Below are 23219 nucleotides of genomic sequence, written 5' to 3' on the forward strand. Positions count from 1 at the left end.
TTCCTACTCTTAAAAGACTCACTTCTTTTTTTTATTGGAAGGGTTGCTCCAAAGATGTTTTGGAGTTTGTAAAGACATGTGCAGTATGTCAGAGAGGAAAGTATGAAACTTTAGCCTCTCCGGGCCTCTTACAACCTTTACCTATTCCCACTCATGTTTTTAGTGACATATCCATGGACTTTATTAGTGGGCTGCCAAAAGTTCAGGGGAAAGACACCATCTTTGTGGTGGTGGACAGGTTGACTAAGTACAGTCATTTTATTCCCTTATGTCATCCCTTTACTGCCACTACTTTGGCTCAGGTTTTCTTAGACAACATATTCAAGCTACATGGCAATCCTACAACAATTGTCTCTGATAGAGATTCAATATTTTTAAGTAAGTTCTGGCAGGAGTTCATGAGATTGCAGGGGGTGCAACTAGCCCTATCTACTGCTTATCACCCTCAAAGTGATGGGCAGACTGAAGTTGTCAACAGGTGTCTTGAATCTTATCTCAGAAGTATGATCATGGATGCTTCCAGAAATTGGGTTAAATGGGTACCACTTGCATAATGGTGGTATAATACAACCTACCACTCTGCAATCCAAATGACTCCTTTTGAGGCATTGTATGGCTATAAACCCCCATTGCACCTACCTTTTATTCTTAATGACACAACGGTGGGTGAAGTAGAAGAGTTACATCGGGAAAGAGAAATGATGATTCAACAATTGAAAACAAACTTACAAGTTGCCAGAAACCGTATGAAACAGTATGCAGATGCCAATAGAACAGAAAGACATTTTAAAGTGGGTGATTTTGTGTACCTGAAGTTGCAACAATATATCCAAACTTCAGTCATGAAGCAATCATATTCAAAGTTAGATCCCAGATTCTATGGTCCGATCATGATTGTTGAGAAGATCGGAAGTGTAGCTTTTAAGTTAGATCTACCAGGTGATTCCCAAATTCACCCTGTGTTTCATGTATCGCTTTTAAAGTGGTCAATTACCCCCTTCCTAAAGATCATAGAATGTTGTACCAACTGCAAGCTATTGTTGATCGAAAAATCGTTTGCACGAAAGATAGTATGGTTACTCAGGTGTTAGTCCATTGGAAAGGGTTACCTTTATCTGATGGGAGAATTTTGAAGAGTTCCAAATGAGATTTCCTGACTTTCATTCTTGAGGTCAAGAATGTATTTTACCGGGGAAGTTATGTTACACATAAATGTTTACAAGGGCCAATTCTGAGAACTTTTAATAGTTAGTAGTTGAAGGGTAATTCTGTAATAGTGATAACTATAGGGACTGTTTGGACATTTTGATAGTTAGACTGTTAGATCGTTAGTTGTTGTATAATAACTGAATCTGTTAATGAGATAATCAGCTATGAGATTGATGAATTTTCCCTCTGTTCTTCTTTTCTGATTTTGATTAGCTATCACGGGCCTTTAACGGGCTTTTGTTTAAAATAATAAGCCCGGTGCACTCTCTTTATAAGATAAATATAAAGAAACTAACACTTAAAATACTACAAGTGACCGGGAAAGTTTTATAAATATAATATTGTACTATGCTTTATTAGACTGCCTACATCAGTTCAGGGTAATTCTTATTACAAACAGCCTAGTCAGCATCCGCATCAGCTTTTCATGCATTCTTTTCACAAACAATTTTTACCTGCAACAATAACATATTCATTCTTCCCACAAACAACCTCATAATTTCCACATCACTAACATTGAGGACCAATCAACCACCATCCTTGAGGAAGGATCTTCAAGGATGGATGGCCCTCCACAATACATGTCTTTTTCATCCTTCTAACAAATCTCCTCCACATAAGCCATGGATGGCCTTGATGCGAAAGGTCTTACTACTTTATTGTTACAACTTTTGAGATCCTATCGGGAAACTCAAAGAAAATTATAATAATATCACGCGTACGTTGTGCCTGTCTATTTTTTTAAAAGTTACAGTTGACTTTGAATTTGATACCAAATCATTTCACTAGACGTGAGACGTCCGTAACTTAAATTCCAAAGGGCCATTTACATACATCCCCTTCTTAAATTGGTTTATTACATATTTTCCTAATGTTAAATATTTAATTACATATTTCCTCTATATAAACCTCATATATTACATATTTATCCATTTCATTAAAATTAACTAATTAAATGACTAAAATACCCTTACTCATAAGTAAAAATATACAATATAATTATACACGTTTTTCTTTGTTTTTCTCTCTAATTTGATTTCCAAAATATTTTAATATTCTTTATTATTGATATAATTAATCATTGAAACATGTTGCAATCTCATGTTAAAAACATTTCTTCCTGTAAACGAATCAAGTCATCAACAGAATAGTTTCTTAGGGGGTGTTTGGGATTCCTTATTTTACTTCCTTATAACTTTTCATTAAGTTGATAAGTTACAAAAGTGTAACTTATGGAACTTTTCCTCTCACAATATAAACAATCCCAAACACATTATTACTTCTCAAAAAGATTATAAGTCATAAGTTGGTGAAAATAAGCAATCCCAAACACCCCCTTAATCTAACAATTAGTATGAAACAATATAGTTTAATACTATAATTATATGTAGCATTCCAAGCCTCACAACTGTAGCCACCATCTCCCAAGAGTACCGTTAAACTAAGTTTTTCGCCGGAAAACCGCCTTAGGATTTGGGCGTAGCCAACGATGGTGGAATTCGTCGTCGGTGGCTGACCCACTCTGCCGTTAATAGATTATATGCAGGTCTCGGTGCATCGAAGCGATGGTGGTCCGACGATGGTGGGTGGCCGGCGGGCATTTTCAGATTTGAACATTGGTGGGCATTCCGAAGATGTGGCAAGGGTTAGTGGTGGTTCCAGCTGCTCATAATATAGAAACCAAATTCATATTTGAATTGGTGGTGGTTTCCGGCAAAGGTGAGACAGTCATTTGGTTCTCATTGGGTATTGCAAATTGTATTGAAAATTGATTAGGGGTAAACTGGTAATTTAATATGAAAAGGGGAAATATGTAATTGATGTTTAGGAGTTGGGGAAATATGTAATTTATAGCCTTTACCAAGGGGAAATATGTAAAACCCCAATTCCAAACGTATCATATTAGACCACGCGTAGTCAAAACTTCAAAACTTTTCACATTTAGGTATTTTTGTGGTCTGGTCAGCATTAGAGAGTTTTGTGAAAAATCGTGTAGTTATAAAAAACTCCCAACTCTCATGCAATAATTACCCCTTTCTTTCTCCCCCTCTCAAAAAATGCCTCCCCTTCAAAGTTATGTACATAACTTTGAAACACATAACTTTACTCATAACTCTCTCACTGCAGATGGTCTTATATAACAGCAAAAGTGATTTTGCAAGCATATCATCATCATCATCGTACTTAGTATATCCCACCAATAGCAAAGCTATGGTAGGGTCTGAGGAGGGTAAGATGTAGACAGCCTTACCTCTACCCAATAAGGATAGAGAGGCTGCTTCCGGTGAGACCCCCGGCTCGATAGTAGTTTTGCATCAAGCCTTGGACATAAGGCACATAGCACTCAATCATCGGGACCGGCTGATCGGTGCATGTACCCTTGTCTTTCGGCTATCAACGCCACTACATGATGCCTGATTAACCGTCCGTCACTTTTAACGTTATTTTCACGAGATTAGTAAAATAACGTCAAAATTAGTGCAATTTCACTTTTGCCCACCCGAGGGTTCACACATATATACATTATATGTGCGCACCGCAAGCAGTGCTATATTTTGCAAGCATACATTTATTTATATACTTGTTATGTATTTAAGGTTTATATATAGGGTGTTGCTAAACATAACCACATTCCCCTCACTTTTACCGAATGTACCTTTTCTCTTAAGTTTATTTTTTATTTTTTTAATACGTATGATTCAGAAATTTTTATTTTTTTAAATAATTTTGTTATGTTTTATTATTTTTTTTAAACACATTTTTTAAGAATAATACTTTTTAAAATGATTTTTTATTTTTTTTAATAAAAACATATTTTCCTTATTTAAGATAAACATTTTTATTATTTAAAAATACTTTTTTTTTCTTTAATTGTTTTGTATTTCTTAGAAAGTGTTTTTTATAATTTTTAAAGATAGTTTGCATATTTTTTTTAACACGAAGACAGTTTTTTGGTATGTTTGGCGAAACTAGCTGTTAGCTATAGCTTTTTAGATATATTTATATTTTGGCAAGGTAGTTGTAGCTTTAAATAAAGAGAAAATTCCAATTTGCCTCCCTGAAATATATTGTCGGGAGATGGAATAGCTACCGGAAAAGAATTTGCGCATATTGCGCCCCTGTATTTCTCCAGCGGGTTTTTCTGACTTCTGTCGTCTGTTGACTTAGTGAAGTTACTATTATGCCCTTTTATAATAATAATATACCCAGATCTTCAAGGTGTGCTAAGTGTAACAACAAATCTTCATCATCTACCCAGATCTTCACCATCATCATATCACTCAAAACCCAGATCTTCATCATCATCATCATCATATAACACCGGCCAAACCTAGATCTTCATCATCATCATACCCACACCACCACCAACGTACTCCCTTCACCAAACCCGGAAACCCTAAACCCATAAACCCCACACCCTAAAACATAATTCCAACGGAGGTGACGGCCGGAAAATCAAGAATACGTTGCCAGAAGTTCAAGAAAGATGTCCAGATTTGATATTGGACGGAGGCGACCCGGAAACCCTAGCCGCCGTTGTAAGGCCCCGTTACCGGTTCCCTACTTTTGACGTTGGATTTACTCATAAGCACAGTTCTAAATATCATAGTTAATTAAAACATTCGCAGAATATTAAAAACTTTCATAAACATTACAATTAAATTCATAACTTTGTCTTTAACGAACATATTGTCTTTCAAATTAAAACACTAATTAAAAACGTCTTAAGTCTTCAGATGCCAGACTCTTTATTCTTCTGCCATGTGCCCCCGCTCAAGCCAACTGTCTCATTCTACTCACCTGCGTGCATACTAAAAGTCAGCTACGCTGAGTGAGTTCTAGTTAATCATACCACATACAACATATTCATAACTACATATTTTCGTACATACTTTATACTTTCATACTTGCATAACCATACCTTACGTTTTAAAGAGCATTACGCCCTATAACCTTCGCATATATTATTAGGGTATGCAACCCTTTAACCTTCGCATATATTATTTACAACCACCACCCCTTAACCACTGCCTGTTTCTGCCTCTATCACAGGCCCGACACCTACTCGTCGTTGCCAAATCCCACCACTAGCCGGCATAAAAAGTATAGCACGTAAACACATTTATTTCTTTCTTTGTTTTTTTTTCCCTAAAACAGTCATTTCAATCCGAGCTCTCCTGGTAAATACTCATTTCGGCACAATCTAAATTGATAATTCTTATCTTTTTAATCCGAACTCATCTGGCAATGTATGCGTTTGGACTCGTTACTAAACACCCACCATCTGCAGTTCAAATTTAGGAAAATCATACCACCACCCCGTTTTGTCGGGCTTTTCGTAGCATCGATCTCCAGGTTAAAGTATAAATAATATACGATTAAATATAATATTTTATATGTATTATTACTGTTATGTAATCCTATATATCCTTGAAATGGAAATCCAAAGAAAAGTATGCTGATATCACATGTACGTTGTCTCTATTTGTTTCAGTCATACAATGAGTTTGAAATAGGCACACCGTTCTACACTATAATGTGTGCATGTAACTTAAACTAGGCTGTAAAATAAAGAAATTATTGTATTTTGAATGGGACGTCAAAGAACTTTAGGAAATCGTGTGTTTGGGGCTCCATTTCTTGGAAGATATGATAAGTCTTTAATTTTACGCATTAAGAAAAATCTTCTTTTCTGAATCCTAGAATATAAATAACCAACTTCGATGCATGCTCATCATCACTTCAATGGCGCTCAAAATCCTTTTCCTTTTAGCTTTCATGGTGCTAGGTGTTCAGTCCATCTTGGAAGCTGATGAAGCAAATGCTCTGAAACATTTCAAGTGTTTAACCACAGATGACCCGACTGGTGCACTCCTGAACTGGAATGCTGAATCCACCCACCACTGCAACTGGACTGGAATCCAATGCCATAATATCACCAAACGTGTCGTTTCTATTTCAATTCCACAAGCACACCTCAAAGGCCAAATCTCTCCCTTTCTTGGTAACCTTTCCAGCCTTCAGCTTCTAAATTTATCTTTTAATTCGTTTACCGGCAACATTCCATTCCAATTGGGATACTGCACACAACTTTCCAAACTCATTCTGAAGTTCAATTCCCTCTCTGGCCTGATTCCATCTGAACTGGGGAGACTCAAGAATCTGCAGTCACTATCCGTTAGAAACAATTCCATCACTGGTAGCTTTCCAGATAGCTTGTGTAACTGCACTTCTTTGTTACACCTTGAGCTTAGTAACAACAAACTTAATGGTAAACTTCCACATAGAATCGGTGATTTGGCCAATCTTCGGATTCTTGGGGTAACAGAAAACCTTTTAGAAGGTTCGATTCCAGCTTCGATTGTTCAGTTGAAAAATTTAGAAGCTCTTGGTTTGAGCCAAAACCAACTTTATGGTATCATTCCTAGAGAGATTGGGAATTTGTCCAGGTTACAGATTCTTTATTTGTCGCAAAACTCCCTCTCTGGACCGATTCCAACTTCCATTGGAAATTTGAAAGAGCTACAAGATCTTGAATTGAACCAAAACCAAATTTATGGTATCATTCCAAGAGAAATTGGGAATTTGTCCAGCTTACAATTTCTATACTTGTGGCAAAATTCCCTCTCTGGCATGATTCCAACTTCAATTGGAAATTTAAAAGAACTACAAGAACTTTCTTTGACCCAAAACCGTTTAGAAGGTTTGATTCCAACTTCCATTGGAAATTTGAAAGAGCTACGAAGGCTAAGTATTTCTAAGAATTCCTTTATTGGCCCAATCCCACAAGAAATTGGAAACCTAACGGGTCTAGTGGAGTTATATCTAGGCCAAAACCAATTTTCAGGCACCATTCCTCTAGAACTATCAAAACTTACTCTCCTTCAAAGCCTTTCAATCAATGATAATAATCTAGAAGGTGGGGTTCCTGATAAAATCTATGAGCTTAAACAGCTGACTAACCTCTATATGAGGAACAATAAATTTGAAGGTCCAATTTTGACTTTTGTTTCAAAGCTCGAGATGCTATCTTATTTGGATCTCAGTGGAAACAGGTTTAACGGGTCATTTAGGGACAGTATGACAAAACTAAGCCGGTTGCTTTGGATAGACCTCTCAAACAACTTGCTCACCTGGTCGATTTCAGGGACAATGATTGCAAGCATGAAGAATATACAGATATATCTCAGTTTCTCAAACAATTTCCTGACAGGAAATATCCCAAGTGAGTTCGGGAACATGGAGATGGTGCAAGCCATTGATATCTCAAATAATCTGTCAGGAGGTATTCCTGTAACTATTCAGAACTGCAAAAACTTGCAAAGTCTTGATTTGTCAGGAAACCGACTTTCTGGTACCGTCTCCGATGACATATTCCCCACTCTTGGCGTTCTTTCCTACATAAATTTCTCAAGAAATCAGTTAGAAGGAGAGATCCCAGAAAGCATGGCGAATCTCACACTTCTCACTTCAGTTGATCTTTCACAAAACAAATTTAATGGCATGATTCCCGAAAACTTTGGCAAGAATTTGGCATTGAAACACCTTAATCTCTCGTTTAATCATCTTGAGGGGCGTGTTCCGGATAATGGACTTTTCAAAAACTCTAGCGCAGTTGGATTACTTGGAAATCCATCTCTTTGTGTTACCAACGACACCAAATCATGTGTCTTCTCATCTCAGTCAAATCATTCACATCAATTTTCCAGAAAAGTTGTTATTCTTGCGATAGTCGGATCTTTAAGTTTGCTTCTTGTATTGTTTTTAGGGGTTTTATGCTATTGGTGTGTTAGGAAACCTGAGGATCCGGAACCAGAATACACTCGGGGGTTTACTCTCAAAAGATTCGATAGAAAAGAACTTGAAGATGCTACTGATGGATTCAGTGAAAGTACCATTCTGGGTAGAAGCAGGTTAAGCACAGTGTACAAGGGTACACTAGCAAATGGAAGGATGATAGCAGTAAAAAACCTGAATTTCACAGAGTTTTCAGCAGAATCTGATAAGAGCTTCTACAAAGAAATGAAAACTCTAGCAAAGTTAAGGCATAGAAATCTAGTGAAAGTGGTTGGTTATGCATGGGAGAGTAGAAAGTTGAAGGCTGTGGTTCTTGAATATATGAAAAATGGTAATCTGGATATGGTTATACATGATGCTGGGATTGATCGACCAAGATGGAATCTTTCTGAGAGAGTTAACATGTTGGTATCCATCTCTAGAGGACTTGTTTATTTACATTTCGGGTACGACTTCCCTATAGTTCACTGTGATTTAAAGCCTTCTAACATTCTTCTCGATGAAAAATGGGATGCTCATGTAAGCGACTTTGGGACAGCTCGGATTCTAGGAGTTCATCAGCAGGATGGAGGCAATGTTTCTTCTGCATCAGCGTTTCAGGGCACCATTGGTTATTTGGCACCAGGTAATGCATCATCAGCTCTATTTTTAGATAACATTAACCTAAAAGTTTATACTAATGCATTTTTTGTTTTCTGTTAGAGTTTGCGTATATGCGAAAAGTGACAACAAAAGTAGATGTATTTAGCTTTGGAATTATATTGATGGAATTTATGACTAGAAAAAGACCAACAGGGCTCACCGAAGACGAGGGAACTTTGCCACAGTTGATAGAACACGCACTTTCAAATGAAATCGGTGAGCTGATTGAAATTGTGGATCCTGTATTGGTTTCCGATTTCCCCACACAACACAGTGTTATAAAACAGATTCTTCAGTTGGCTTTATCCTGCACTCGAGCGGATCCAGAAGACCGACCAGACATGAACGAGATCTTATCTTCACTTACCAAGATCAGTAAGAAACTGTAGTTATAACTCATATATGAGTTATTAATTGCAAGTTTCATTTAAAGATTTATAAACGTAAGTCTTTGTTTTTACCCTCTCTTTCACTTCCTATATATGTCTCAGAATAAGAAGAATGCATGTGGTTTATATGTACTCTCAAATAGCAACAGAACTTTATAGTAAAAAAAAAATCTACACATGCTTCTCATCAAATTACTGCGCAACTTGCAATCAAAAGTTCAGCAATTTATTTCTATGCATGTGTCAAACTAAATAAAAACTTGCATCTATTTTACCAGTTGATTTCTTTAGATAACAAACAACGCTTACAAATTATCCATTTGGTCACTAATGTGTTTTATGTATACACATGAATGTTAACTCGAGCTAGCTTGGACAACGAAGAAAACTTATTGGGTTATCCGTTTAGCAATAAACATTTCAAACAGATCGAACTATTTAAATGAACTAAATCATGAAATAAGTCAGTCTGAGATTAATAAACCTCGATACAAGGTTAGAAAAACCGAGTTTACCTGTCTAGTTAACGGTTTCAAAATCAGAAGAATCCTTATCATTTTAACCTTAAAAATCATTTCCACTTCAAAAGATTTGTAACCCATGATGACTTGTATTACCAAAAAAAAAACAAGAGAGAGAGAGAGATTCAAACTGTTAAACCAAACCAATTTGGCTAGTCTGACCAAACCATCCGGTTTGGTTTGTTGTTTTCTTGATACCGTAATTGACTTGTGGCCATAACTTACATCATAACCGTCCAAACTATATATACCGCATACACCCCTTAATTATAGTTTTCATTCCCTTCTAGGGGTGACCCGTCTGCCACAACCGCACTACCAACCACCACCATTGCATGTCACCGATGATTCCTCCACCCGTCTACACTAGCAAATACAACCCAAGTCTACAATGAGTCTACATATTAATACTTTGATTCTACATAAAGCAAACACAGCGAGTGAACCCATTTTAATACTTTGATTCTAAACAAAAAAATAATTTCAACCCAAGTCTTTTCTAAGAATCGCATTCGTTAAAATTATTTATTTTCGACCAATACACACCGTCGATCCTTTATCTTCTGAGCTCCTGATGTGGTCATCATAAACCAGAGATGCAGTAACACTATATATCAATGATCCTAACGGGATGTTGGTTATAAGAATATTATGATTAATCCTCGAGCTCTCTGATCCAAAAAGCTCAGATGTGATCGTAACAGCTGTTGACACTAAGAACCCGGAGCAGATTCCTATCAAACCGGTAGCCACACTTAAAACAGTCAATCCCTCTGATAATATTAGCAGGACAAAAGCAAAAGGCATCGGCACGAGTGCAAGTGATAGCCTTCCGGTCCGAGTACTATACATTCCTGTATAAGTTTGGTGGTAAAAGCAGGCAACCAAATCTGCAGCACCCGAAAGAAGACGCCCAAAAAACGAGCATGTAGAATAAGTCGTAACAAGTGGTTTGGTCATGGAAATGTATCCAAGTGACTGCACAACCTGCCCTAAATTGTTACTGTAAACGAGCCCGATAGTACCCCCACAAAAATACGCGATATAATAAAGCCAAAAATCACACCGAGACACAAGATTTGTAGCACTATGCTCCTCACCAAGCACCGTTAACTGATCCTGTTCGATTATTTCATTAAAACCGCAACCACCACGTGAACTCGTGTCAACCACAGGAGTAATACATTCTTCAGAGAACTCTTCATGATGTTCAAATTCTACCAAATTGTAACTCGGGCCTTTAACGGGCTGTTGTTTAAAACAATAAGCCCGGTGCACTTTCTTTATAAGATAAATGATGCCTGGGGAGATGAAAGGAAGGATTATCAACAAGAATGACATGATATATATGTTTTGTGACTTTAGATCTAAGAAGAAGAGATAAAGGCCCGTAATAGCTGCTAATATATACAAACAGACGAATATATGTGCATCGTCTTTGATGACTGTTTCATCTGTTTGATGGTTTTGAGAGCCCCGTTGTTGAAGGATCGGGCCTAGTGCTGCTATGGCTACAATGAAAGGTACAACAGCGTTTAGAAGAAGGTAAGACGTGCTTTTATCGTTTGGGAATATTTTGGTGGTGAGGAGGTTGTATAAAGCTGAGGTTACTCCATTGAAACTAACACTTAAAGATACTGCAAGCGGCCAGTTTTCGGGAAAGTTGTTTATGTTTACAGCGAAACAGACTGTGTTGAACCAGGGGATGCTGCCACCGGCTAATAATGATAAAATGAACATCTGCAAAGTAGATTGAAGCAGAGTTTAGCAAATTTGACCCTTAAAAGTCAGCATAACCCTTTAATAACGGTTCGTGAAGGGGAACTTGACCCTTAAAAGTCAGCATAACCCTTTAATAACGGTTCATGAAGGGGAACTTGACCCTTAAAAGTCAGAACAGTTGTTGAAGGTGAATTATACCCTTAAAGGTCATAATAACCCCAAAAGTACTGTTCTTGGAGGAGAATTTGACCCTTAAAAGTTAAAATAACTCCTAAATAACTGTTCTTGAAGAAGGATTGACCCCTTAAAAGTCAAAAATACCCCCAAAATAACAGTTCTTGAAGATGAACCTGGCCTTTAAAAGTCATAATAACTCTCAATTACTGTTCTTGAAGGGAATTTGACCCATAAACCCTTAATAAGTTTGTCCCTTAAAAGTCAAAATAACCCCCAAATAACAGTTTTTTAGGGGAGTTTGACTATTGAAAGTCAAAATAAAATCCGAATAACAGTTCTTGAAGGATATTTTGACCCATAAATGTCAAAATAACCCTCAAATTACTATTCTTGAAGGAGAATTTGACCCTCAAAAGTTAAGTTAAGTCCTAAATAACAGCTCTTGAAGGCAAAATTGACATTTATAGTCAAAATAACTCCCAAATTACAGTTCTTGAAGGGGAATTTGACCCATAAAATTCAAAATAAACCTAAAATTACTGTTCTTGAATGCAAAATTGACCTTTAAAAGTCAAAATGACTCCCAAATTACAGTTCTTGAAGGGGAATTTGACCCATGAAAGTCAAAATAAACCTAAAATTACTGTTCTTGAATGCAAAATTGACCTTTAAAAGACAAAATAACTCCCAAATTACTGTTTTTGAAGGGGAATTTGACCCTTAAAACTTAAAATCACCCCAAAATAACAGTTCTTGAAGGCAAAATTGACCTTTAAAAATCAAAATAACTCCCAAATTACAGCTCTTGGCAAAGTTGACCTTAAAAATCAAAAAAGCCCCAAAATAACAGTATTTGACCCATAAAAAGTCAACAACAAAAAAAACCCTAAAAATAAAATTAGGGACACAAACACACTTATAATTTCCCCTAATCTTCTAACATCAAAACAAAAACCCAATAAACCCTAAATTCAAATTAGGGCTCACAACCAATAAACCCTAAAACCAATTCAAATTGTAATCAAAACCCAAATTACTAACCACGAAATACGGCACGGAGATGTGCCTACAAACAATGAGCCATTGAACACCATAGCCAACCAACCCAATGAAGGCTGCCATGAACAACACAACCCACGTGGGAAACCACAACATAAGGATCCCCGAACACCAGCCGAACAGCTTCCCGATGTCGGAAGCCATCGCGAGGTACAGCAGCTGGACCTGGTTAATATTAAGTGAGGATTTCATTTCCGTTGAAATTGGTACCCGCAAACGCCTGTATCCATATCGCAGCCACCAATACCATCCATTTCCGGCATTGATTATAATAATAATAATAATATACCATCGTCAGAGAATGATCGGAATTTGGTTTGGTTTAATTTGTTCGACGATGTTTGCATGGTGTATATAATAATGGTGGGTGTGGATATATTATTATTATTATTATTATTATTATATGTTATAAAAGGTTTTGGTCGGTTTTGGTCCTTGTTAAATTGAAATCTCGGCTCATTTTAAGCGTTATTTCTAAAGTTTAAGCTCGGCTCGTATGCACTATGCATGATGAAGTTAGTGTATAGTAATTCTTAACGTACGCGAATCACGCTCAAAACGGTTTTCGTGAAGAAAAGTAAAAAAATTGATCGATTAACGATCCAAAACTGTTTATTTCGGTGAACCAATGATTAATTGGATATGTATTGACGATTTCGAGATCTTGTGATGTGATTTCATGGATCGATTTCATGAATATAAGATATAAGTATTCTTGTATCTAATGTACGTTAAGTAATTATTGTATTATATATTTTCTCGTACTATATATTAACGGGTTTTATATATTTATAATTATAGGGTTTGGATCAAATACAAATTAAATTAACGTGCTAACTGTAAGAATCAGGTAGTTAGCGTAATTATAGTGTAGTATAATTACACTACTTGATTCTCACATTAACACGTTAATTTAGTTTATACATTAACTTTTTCCGTAATTCATATATATCGGTTAACTTTTAACCACTGCTTTCAAAGGATGAAGCATAGCTAGTGACAAAAAGAATATGATTCAGAAATCTAGAAATCGCATATTCAACAAAATATCACAATAATTCAAGTTCCTACTCAAGTTGGCTTGAAAAGACTACGTGTCTATATGTTGTAACTACATTAATGAAAATACAAGATATAATAAAACATCGGTGTTAAAATTAGGTTTTTGTGACATTAATTAATTCGTTAACTTAACTTATTTTAGTTCATATCTTTTATGTAAAAGTTCTTTTTAGAATTATGAATCTGACTTACAAATTGCAACTTGGATAGATGTAATATAGAATTATGAATCAAGATGTTAAGTTCTTTTATGAGTTTAGTGTAGGTGCTTAATCATATTTGTAAGTCATTTAGCACCCATTTAGCAATCCTTCTTATAGGTTAACAGCAAGTTTTCCGTCCTTAAACCATATTATAATAGTAGATGATCATTGTTTTCATCCTTATTGTAGAAGCATGCATGAGATTCATATCATTCGGGTCCTCAAATGTCACAAGTAAATCCTTAAACATGATTTTTGTAGGATACATGTGTGTGTTTGTGTTTTGGTTTAAGTAAAATGATTTTTTTGTTGTTGATAAAGTTGAGTTGTAAGTTGATATACACAAGATGTTTGTTTTAACAAAACATTATAGATGATTATAATTATTCAGTCAACATTTATAATTTAAATTATTTTGGTTTAACAAATAAATTAGTAGAGTTTCCTTTCTTAAAAGCAGAATATTATTACTACAAGAGTAAAAGACAAGATACAACAATAATACGAAAAAGTAGAAATAAAGTTGGTTTGTTATGTTTAATTTATATTTCCACCTGCTCGACGTTTGGTGTTTTGTACGAGATAGTATTGTTATGTTGCAATCATTTTCAATAATTTATGCCTTCATATCCATTTTAAATTTCATATAAAAGACTAACATAAAGATGTATTGTATAACTTTAATAAGCAAATTGTTATGTGCTTTGATTTAAGTCCATGCACGTTATGTTTAGAATCTTTTATTTATTTATTTGTATTACTTAGCGGAGTAGTGGTGATAGTTATTGAGTAGTGGGTCTAGCTATTTTGTAGTTTTTATGTGGTTTTATACTTTTATGAATGAAAATATTATGATTTAAGAATATTTTCTATCTAAATTTCTAATATGCATTCTTTTTTTTTTTTTGAACCATTTAATTAACGATTAGGTTGTTTATCACAAATATCTAAAATTTTAGAAAAAGTTATTCAAATGTTCACTTATAAAAGTACTCAACAAAACACTCACTATAATTATATAAAGCTTCTTCAAATTTCAATCTAACATTTTTCACCAGATCAACAACATTTGTAATTAGCATTTTCGTCTATGTATCAGTTGACAAGTGGGTCCAAAGATTTCAATATTTTATACGAGTTAAGCATCAACTTGGGCACCTTGTGGTTGAAAAGCAAACGACTATCATAAAGAGAAATTGCCTCCCTGTGTTTTATTGACGGGTGCAATATACATGTCCCATTCTTAGTTTGAGTGATTTGTGCCGTTGTAGTTTTCTAAAGGGCACACTTTAACTCATGTCGTTAGTTGACTTCTGGTTGACCATTTAATGGCAAGGGTACTTTTGTAACTAGATTCTTCAAGAAGATCGAGGATTCTGGATCTCATCATCATCATCTCAAATCCCTTAATCTCATCTTCACGGCTCGGCTCGGCTCGGCTCATATGTACTATATCATCATCATTTCAAATCCCTTAATCTCATCTTCACGGCTTGGCTCGGCCCGGCTCATATGTACTATATATTAATGGATTTTTATATATTTATAATTATATATATATTGTTTTAGTTTTATATATAGCATAATATATATTACTTCAATAAGTGAAGCATGGGCTCAGAGATTAAACGAGCGTATTTTTAGGCTCGAAGATTCTTTGACTCGAGCTCATTTAAGCTTGGCTCGATTGATATTTTTCACGAGCCTATTTTGAATAGCTCGCGAGGCGTTTGGCTTGTTCGCACCCCTAGTTGTTACTTCGTTGGTGTGAATTAATTTATTTACTAATAATTTTGATATAAGTATATTGCGTATTGTGGTGTAGAAAGTCGGTTTGATTCAGTTATGATAATTTAACCATAATCATAACTGAGTTTTGGTTATGGAAGATTGCTTAATCATATTCATAACCGAATGGTCGGTTATATAAAGTTGTGGATCGAATTAGGGTAGACAGACCATAGAATGGAGATATTGATATTAGATCTCGGCAAATCAAGTATTTTCAAGAAACGTAACCGGGTAGGAACTGGTTTCGGGTATGGTCAACAAAAGTCAAGAATCGGGTCAGGTAGGGACCGGGTTCAGGTATGGTCAGGTATTGACCCAGTAGAGGTGGAACCGGTTCCACTAGGTCCGGGTATGATTTTTCTGAGGATCCGAAACCTGATTTGTACCCGTTGGTCAAGTAGAACCGGGTCCAGAACCGGGTTTTTCTCCCACCTATAATCGAGATGTTCGTACTTCGTACAACATAAACTTCTCTTCCTTCTCTCGTGTATATATATGAGACGAAAGAATAGGCCCAGTAGGCCCTGAGCCCAACTGAATATTCATAAACTTATCTTCCTTCTCACCTTTGACAACCGGCCCGGACCCAAGAGATTCTCTTGTATAACATGAAAGAATGAAACAGAATTAAAAAAAATAAAACAAGCTAACTAACGAATAGATAATCATTATACAATATATGTGTGATATTGAATTGGAAATATACATGAATTTCAACAGAGGTGAAGAAGATGGAAATATAGGTATAAACTTTGTAAAACACACACATACAAGGTTCGGTTTCGATTAAAATCAATCAACGAAGGCGCATTAACCATAACCAAATGGTCAATTAATCATATTCACTTAACCATAACCCTTCGTTTTGTTCGGTTATGATTAATGTCGGTTAATTTTTTCGGTTAACGGTATACGTATGTGATAGTAATAAGTGAGTAGTGAATAAGTATTACCCAAGTTGTTAAGGAGTATTATAGTTGCAATATATATGATAGTAGCATTTAATTTAATGATTTCACCATTCACGGTTTCACACATTGTTTAAATACGAGGCGTGGTGGTTCTACTTTGACGATATAATAATAGGTGTCGTACTGATCATGTCATACGTATGGTCCATCCAGACCATACGCTTTGTCGTTTCCTACTTTACACTCGGATGTTTTATCCATCCGGATCTCGTTCATTCCTACGTGTGATCCATCTATTTATGGTAGTGTGGTTTTAACATCGTCGCTTGGCTTTTGTCTTTCAAACACTTGATTCGTCCAGATCCGACACCCGTCATCACTAACTAAGATGGGGACTAGATAAACAACAACTATCATAAAAGAATTTTGTACGACACATTAATTAATCACTTCAAAAGGATAGCGTGATAAACCTCCAAGCAATCCGTTTATGGTTGTTTTTCCCTTTTTGGTAATACAACTTAATGACTTATCTAGACTTTATAGAGGTCTATAATCTATTCATATCATAACTCATTTCCATTTTTGTTAATACCATTTAATATTTTTCTTAAATGCTTCTTCTGTAGATGTGTGTTTTTACTTTTTAAATCAAACTGGTTATGTTTATTAATAAATTCTTAACTATAAGAAAATAAAATAAATAAAAACTGTTACAAAATAGCCTCATATTAAAAGAAGCATAAGAACAACTTCAGTTTAGAAACTCAAAACCTTTACAAACTTGTCCAGCTATATTAACGTCAGTTCGACATGATTCGATGATTGTTGATTGCTAATCGGTAGAGGTGTGCAAGAAACCGAAAAAACCGATTCAAAATAAAAAAAAAAACCCCGAAAAAACCGAACTGAAACAAAAACCGACGGTTTGGTTTTATGTTTTTATAAAACCGAACTAACAGTTCGGTTTTGGTTTTTCATGTAATTAAAACCGAAAAAGCCAAACCGAATTCCTAAACTTTTGTTTTTTTATATTTTATATTAAGTAATTTATAAAAATTTAATAAATATGTAACTCAGATATTTTTGGTCAAATGTATAATAGTCTATAATTTTACAATTAACAAAACTATTTATACCTAAATTCATTTATTTTGCCAAAAACATTTTCATGCTCAAATGGCAAAAACCGAAACCAAACCGAAACAAAAAAGAAAACCGATGAAAACCAAAACCAAACGGTTTCAAAAACTTCAAAAACCGAAGTTTTGGTTTTAGCTGAAAACCACACCGAAATGCACCACACACACCCCTAGTGATCGGCATTTTGAGATACGAAGTTAAAGATCACTCGTTGCGTTAAACCTTAGTAATTATATAAATCTAAGTATAAAGACACTAATAATAAAATCATGCTACAAAATTTAACACCATCAAGCACATGGATATAATATTATAAACTTTGAACATTTGTAACTTCACCTATATGTACAATAAACTTATTACTCATGTAACTTAAATGCTAAGCTTTTTTAACTTTTGGTAAAATACTAATATTGTCAATAACATAACTAGGGGCTGCTATAGTGCTATGCAACTATTAGTTACCTCCATTCGGTTGATCGCGACGGAGTAAACTTAAACTCAACTCGCCCCGGATCATAATATTAATCAGGCGAAAATTTAGAATTAGTAGTGTATATGTCATACAATAATCAGGAGGGTTTAAACATAAGAAAACTATAGTAAGTTTCTTTAATTAATCCCAATCAAACACGAACCAATTTCACCACGAATGCCGGCTTCCTCTCCTGACCCGTCTTCTAAAGAGCTTACACGCTTCGATGCTTAAATCAACTGCAACGGCTAGAGCCATAAATATAGCCGCGTCCTCGACACATGTCACGTGTCTCATTGCCAGTTGAACCATGGGCTTCCCTCTCTTCCCTTCACCCTGTACCCTACAACTCATCACAAACCCGCTTGCAGATGGACTTAGACCCGCAAAATCACCACTGCTTTGCGGGCTCGAGATGTTTGAGTTAAAAGTTGTTTGCCGGTCGGTGTCTATGAAAAACTCACCCCCACGTTCCGCGTTTATGAGTATTTCCGACATTAAAAGCTCCCCACCGTCTTGCCCGTCGGATAAAAGATGGAACCGGATGAATATGGTGTCTTTGGTGCCACCTCGTTCACGCCATGCCTCGAGTTTTCCCCACGGGAGCCAGCTTTCGGGTCGGAAGGCGTCGGGTCGGACTATTAACCATGAACCTGGGTTGGACCGGGCGACCCAGTCGCATCCGGTTGATGGGACGAAAGGTGTGGTCATGAATGCTGCAGCCACGGCTGAACCGGATAAGTCGTGGATTTTGACTTTCCAACCTTTTCGTTCTCTTCTTTCGGTTTCTGGGTCTGTAACGTCTCCTGAAGTTGACCAGTAGTTGTTTAACGGGTCAACCTGCGGTACCCTGCATAATGCACCACAGAAATTCAGGACCTGGTAAAATAACAATGCAAGACAAACGGGCTGAATGGCTGATCGTATTCAGTAACCGGTCAAATGGATTATAATTTTAAAAAAAATAACTTTTTCACATTTATGAAACTAAACAATACATATGGGCTTGGATATAAGCAGCAATGTGGGTTCATATTGAAACAAATTATTTTAGAGTTTTTAGTACGGGTTTGATCCACAAAACACTTTATATACTAGTTAAATGATGCATTTATAATCATAAAAATACCATATAATAACCTAATTCTTTTAACTAAAGGTTTTAGAAAGTTGATTAAACGGAATCTAGACACCATCGACCCGTTTCCCTTTATGGTCAGCTTTGTTTATTCGACTCGTTTGAGATAAAACTATAACCGGAATTGATTCGTTCATAAGTTAAACGTGTGAAAAGTGTCAAAAATAATATCTTTGTTTTAAATAAAACGATTTAGGCCATTTTAAGCGTTTGAATACACGCAACATGACTTTTGACCTAAACAAGTTTGACCCATATGATCCTTATTATATCTGACCCGTTTGACACGAAACAAACACAACCCGAATCGACAAACATTCATGCTAAAGGGTCTAAATTTCCACCTCTAGTAACAAGAATAATATTGTGTTAAAGCAAGTAACATTACCTATCTTGACTAAACTTGCAACTGAAAATCGGCTGCTTAATATTCCCTTGAATCTGCACAATCTGAGGACTCAATTTCGTCTCATCTTCAAACTGAAAAACATATCGCGGGTCAGGGTCCAGCTTAACCCGTAAATGAAGCTCAGCAACAAATTTTCTCGTCTCCTGCTTCATCTTCCCGATACCAATCCACCCACTGAAAAGAATCACCGGTTTCCCCTCAGCCCATTCCGGTCCCACATCCAATTTAAACGTCCCGACCTGCTGTCGTTTCACACCAACACCACAGTGAGACCCCTTCCGGCCCGTGAACACAACAATTTCCAAACACGCTTGCGGGCTATAGAAACACCCCGGCGTAAGTAACGCTTTCAAATCCGACTTCTCAAGGTAAAAACTCGACGCAATGTTGTGAACATCGGGTAACGCTTCGGGCGATGATAATAATGGGACTGATGCGATTTGAGCCGGGAAGCCTCGGAGCCGAATCTCACAAGTACATGGTGATGACAGAACATTGATTCCTGGTTTTTCGGGATACCGTAATCCTAAAGAACCTATTGATAATCTTATAAAAGCTTGAGGATCCATTGATGTCACAAATAACACTCCATTGAGTTTTTGACTAATTCAAAAGTCAAACCTGTAACATAATATTTTCAAGAAACCACAATTAAGTAATTCATTCTTGATCAAGTTTGTTACTTTAATTAAGCAAGCTCATAAACACTAATTACTATAACATTAAACACAAAAAAAATCACAAAAGGGGTTTCTTTTTTGCATAATCTGGTCAAAGATTAGCAAAAAAATACATAAATGGTCTTCAGTTACAAATGCATAATCAATTCTTAATTTCATATAACCAAAAAAGTTTCAATTTTTAACTTTCCTAAACCACACCAAACAATTGCAGCACATAATAAATCACATTAAAATTATTTATTTTTAAAAAATTAAAACTTTTTTTAAAAAAGGTAAAAAATAAAGGCTGAAATTAAGGAAAAAAAGGGTAATAAAATAAAAAAATAAAAAGCCCTAAAAAAGAGGAATTAACCAAAAAGGACTCACCTTTACCATCACAAATTCTTAATTCTTGTGTTGTTCAAAAGACCCAAAAAGCAGAATCAGCTTTTGAACCACACTGTACAAATTAGAAGCAACTTCATTCCATATATTAATAATAATAATATATAAACAGAAGAGATGAATCTTGATTTTCTTGAAACACACTCTTATGTGTAAAAGATGAATCTTTTATAACGTAAAAAATCGATCTTGAAAGATGGGTATGATCAATAATAATTGAAGTAAACACACAGATCACGAGAAACCCATAAAAGATTACTATATATGGGTGTGTAATTTCCAAGTATAATATATAAAGATACAGAAGATATGTATAATAATAATAATAATATTAAGATACGGTGGATATATGTCTGGATGATGAATGTATCTGAAAGATTATTATTATTATCACACCGAGTGAAAGAACATGTGTGAGAAGAAAGAAATAATAGACGGAGGAAGTGAGAAAATTATGAATTTATTTATTAATATTATTTGCTGTTTACTAAACACAACCCTTGTAAGCATTAAGAACATGAGAGAGAAATAGATGTTTACATAATATTGCTTTTGTTTAGGTTTTGTTTCTAGTTTGGTCCCTTGAGAAAGTTTGCTTCTATTTGCTTACTCGAAAGTTGATGGGCGGTTTTTATCTGGTTATTATCTGTGTGTATACTTTCGGTATGTTTGTTTAAACAACTTGTTTTTAAAAACGTAAACGTAAATAAATGGGGTTGGCGGCTCAACCCGCAAACTTATATAATCAATTCGTATAAGCATAGGTCCCATCTTCCTTCCTTGTTGTCTTGGCGACATATTATTGATAAGTAATAACAATCCAAGACTATATATCCAGATGGATACTAAGTTCCCGCTCACAACCAATGTTATGAGATACACGAAGTAAGAAGGAAGTGTGAACAATGTTGAAGTTGATGTGGCTTTTAATTATGTTCATTATTATATGTCATGCATAATTTAAGTTATAAGAAGTTTTTACGCATTTACGGATTATGTTTTTTTTTATTACACGTAATACACGTGTTTGTAACTGAGTTTGAAAAATAGATTTGGATAATCGTGTAGATATTTATATATATATATATATATATTACTTTAAATGTGATATAAGACATTTTTTTAACGTCTCTCTTTCTTTCTACCACTACAAGTGATTCTTTCCCCTACACTGCGCACAAGTGCTTATGAGTTATAATGTTCAACCAATTTTTTTTACTTAAAATAAGAATAATCTTGAAGCTGATAATCATAAATACTTAGTTATTAATCATAACTTTTAAAATCTCTACTACTTTTAAACTGCACGATAAAAAAATACGTCATGTAACTGAAAACAGTCTCAAGCACACCTAAACAATCAAGAGAGTAGTATAAGAGTCGGCATGAATATAAACATTGCATTGAATTTTTAGTAGTGTGTGTTTGATCTATAAGTTTTGTATGGCTATTTCAATGTTTTTTTTTCTTATATATTTCTTTCTAAGATAAAAAAAATTACTAAACAACAAAGAAGTAAGCTTCAATGTCTTATATCAGCGTGACATATATAACAGTCATAAATAGAAACATCATTTGCATATCGGATAATTAACTAGTGCTAATTAAAAAAAAATCTTATAAACTTCAAAAGCAGTTAACTATATAAAAGACATCGACACCATGTAGGTACAGAACTATTGATGAACACAGATACTCGATGTTTTCTATGAAAAAGGATACAACGTTGGAAAGAAAATTTTATGGGGGTAAAATTGGAATAAAGATAAAGACAAGGTGTGTATAATAAAAAAACAGAAGCCTAGTGTTGATAGTCCTGAATCGAATACAGCTGTAAACAACGCATCAGTTGTTGACACCCAAAAACTAAAAAAGAAAAAGGAGAATCGTTTTCAGACACGCATGTGGTTCATCACATCACTCTAACCGTTTTAATTGCACACTAGTCTTCCATTTTCATTTTTATATTATTATTATTATTATTATTATTATTATTATTATTATTATTATTATTATTATTTCAACCTTATGTTATTGCAATATTAAGTTAGGAGGATTATATAGGTGTAACAAGAAAATCGTCTTATCTATTTCTTTTATAAATAAATAAACATCTTTCTTTTTTTATTCCATGGATAATTTTGTAGGGAACATAATACATTCAAACCACACATAGTTTACATGTACAGAGTGTCTAGAATAAACCAAGTTCATTTCAATAACTATTTTGAAAAGATCTAATACACTAATCCTTAACGTATATTAACGTACGCGAATCCCGTTTTTCACGAATTGATCCATGAAATCACATCCCAACATCTCGGAATCGTCAATACATATCCAATTAATAATTGGTTAACCGAAAAAAACAGTTTTGGATCGTTATATTTTTACTTTTTTCATGAAGACCGTTTTTGAGCGTTTTAGGTTTTTGGCTGAGCGTTTAAGTTTTTGTGAGCGTTTTCTGAGCGTTTTAGGTTTTTGCCTTTGTTTTCTTGCCTTT

At 35.0% G+C, this 23219-nt stretch overlaps 2 protein-coding genes and 1 pseudogene across 3 annotated transcripts; 1 reads left to right on the plus strand and 2 right to left on the minus strand.

Annotated features, from left to right (window-relative positions):
- The first annotated feature begins 5928 nt into the window (after positions 1 to 5928).
- On the plus strand, positions 5929 to 9067 carry LOC143630703 (LRR receptor-like serine/threonine-protein kinase FLS2). Its single transcript, XM_077099635.1, has 2 exons — positions 5929 to 8632; positions 8710 to 9067. The coding sequence occupies exons 1-2, from the start codon at positions 5938 to 5940 to the stop codon at positions 9036 to 9038; spliced, it is 3024 nt and encodes a 1007-aa protein (XP_076955750.1). The 5' UTR covers positions 5929 to 5937; the 3' UTR covers positions 9039 to 9067.
- Positions 9068 to 10084: 1017 nt separating this feature from the next.
- On the minus strand, positions 10085 to 12809 carry LOC143630667 (protein NUCLEAR FUSION DEFECTIVE 4 pseudogene; annotated as a pseudogene). Its single transcript, XR_013153215.1, has 2 exons — positions 12500 to 12809; positions 10085 to 11299 (listed from the first exon to the last, which is right to left on the minus strand). The product of XR_013153215.1 is annotated as a protein NUCLEAR FUSION DEFECTIVE 4 pseudogene (transcript).
- Positions 12810 to 17853: 5044 nt separating this feature from the next.
- Positions 17854 to 21154, minus strand: LOC143630704 (uncharacterized). Its single transcript, XM_077099636.1, has 3 exons — positions 20699 to 21154; positions 19629 to 20270; positions 17854 to 18952 (listed from the first exon to the last, which is right to left on the minus strand). The coding sequence occupies exons 2-3, from the start codon at positions 20216 to 20218 to the stop codon at positions 18271 to 18273; spliced, it is 1272 nt and encodes a 423-aa protein (XP_076955751.1). The 5' UTR covers positions 20219 to 20270; positions 20699 to 21154; the 3' UTR covers positions 17854 to 18270.
- Positions 21155 to 23219: the final 2065 nt, after the last annotated feature.

This window comes from Bidens hawaiensis, unplaced genomic scaffold (assembly GCF_021521415.1).
Source record: "Bidens hawaiensis isolate Kalapana, Puna unplaced genomic scaffold, B.hawaiensis_p1.1 tig00005780_1, whole genome shotgun sequence".
Taxonomy (NCBI): Eukaryota; Viridiplantae; Streptophyta; class Magnoliopsida; order Asterales; family Asteraceae; genus Bidens; species Bidens hawaiensis.

What these genes read in the sequence shown, in the direction of transcription:
- LOC143630704 (XM_077099636.1), bottom strand. Translation starts at nt 20,218, where the DNA reads ATGGATCCTCAAGCTTTTATAAGATTATCAATAGGTTCTTTAGGATTA. An exon ending in TGCAAGTTTAGTCAAGATAG is followed by an intron (nt 18,953 to 19,628) that starts GTAATGTTACTT and finishes TGCATTATGCAG; the next exon opens with GGTACCGCAGGTTGACCCGT.
- LOC143630703 (XM_077099635.1), top strand. Translation starts at nt 5,938, where the DNA reads ATGCTCATCATCACTTCAATGGCGCTCAAAATCCTTTTCCTTTTAGCT. An exon ending in CATTGGTTATTTGGCACCAG is followed by an intron (nt 8,633 to 8,709) that starts GTAATGCATCAT and finishes GTTTTCTGTTAG; the next exon opens with AGTTTGCGTATATGCGAAAA.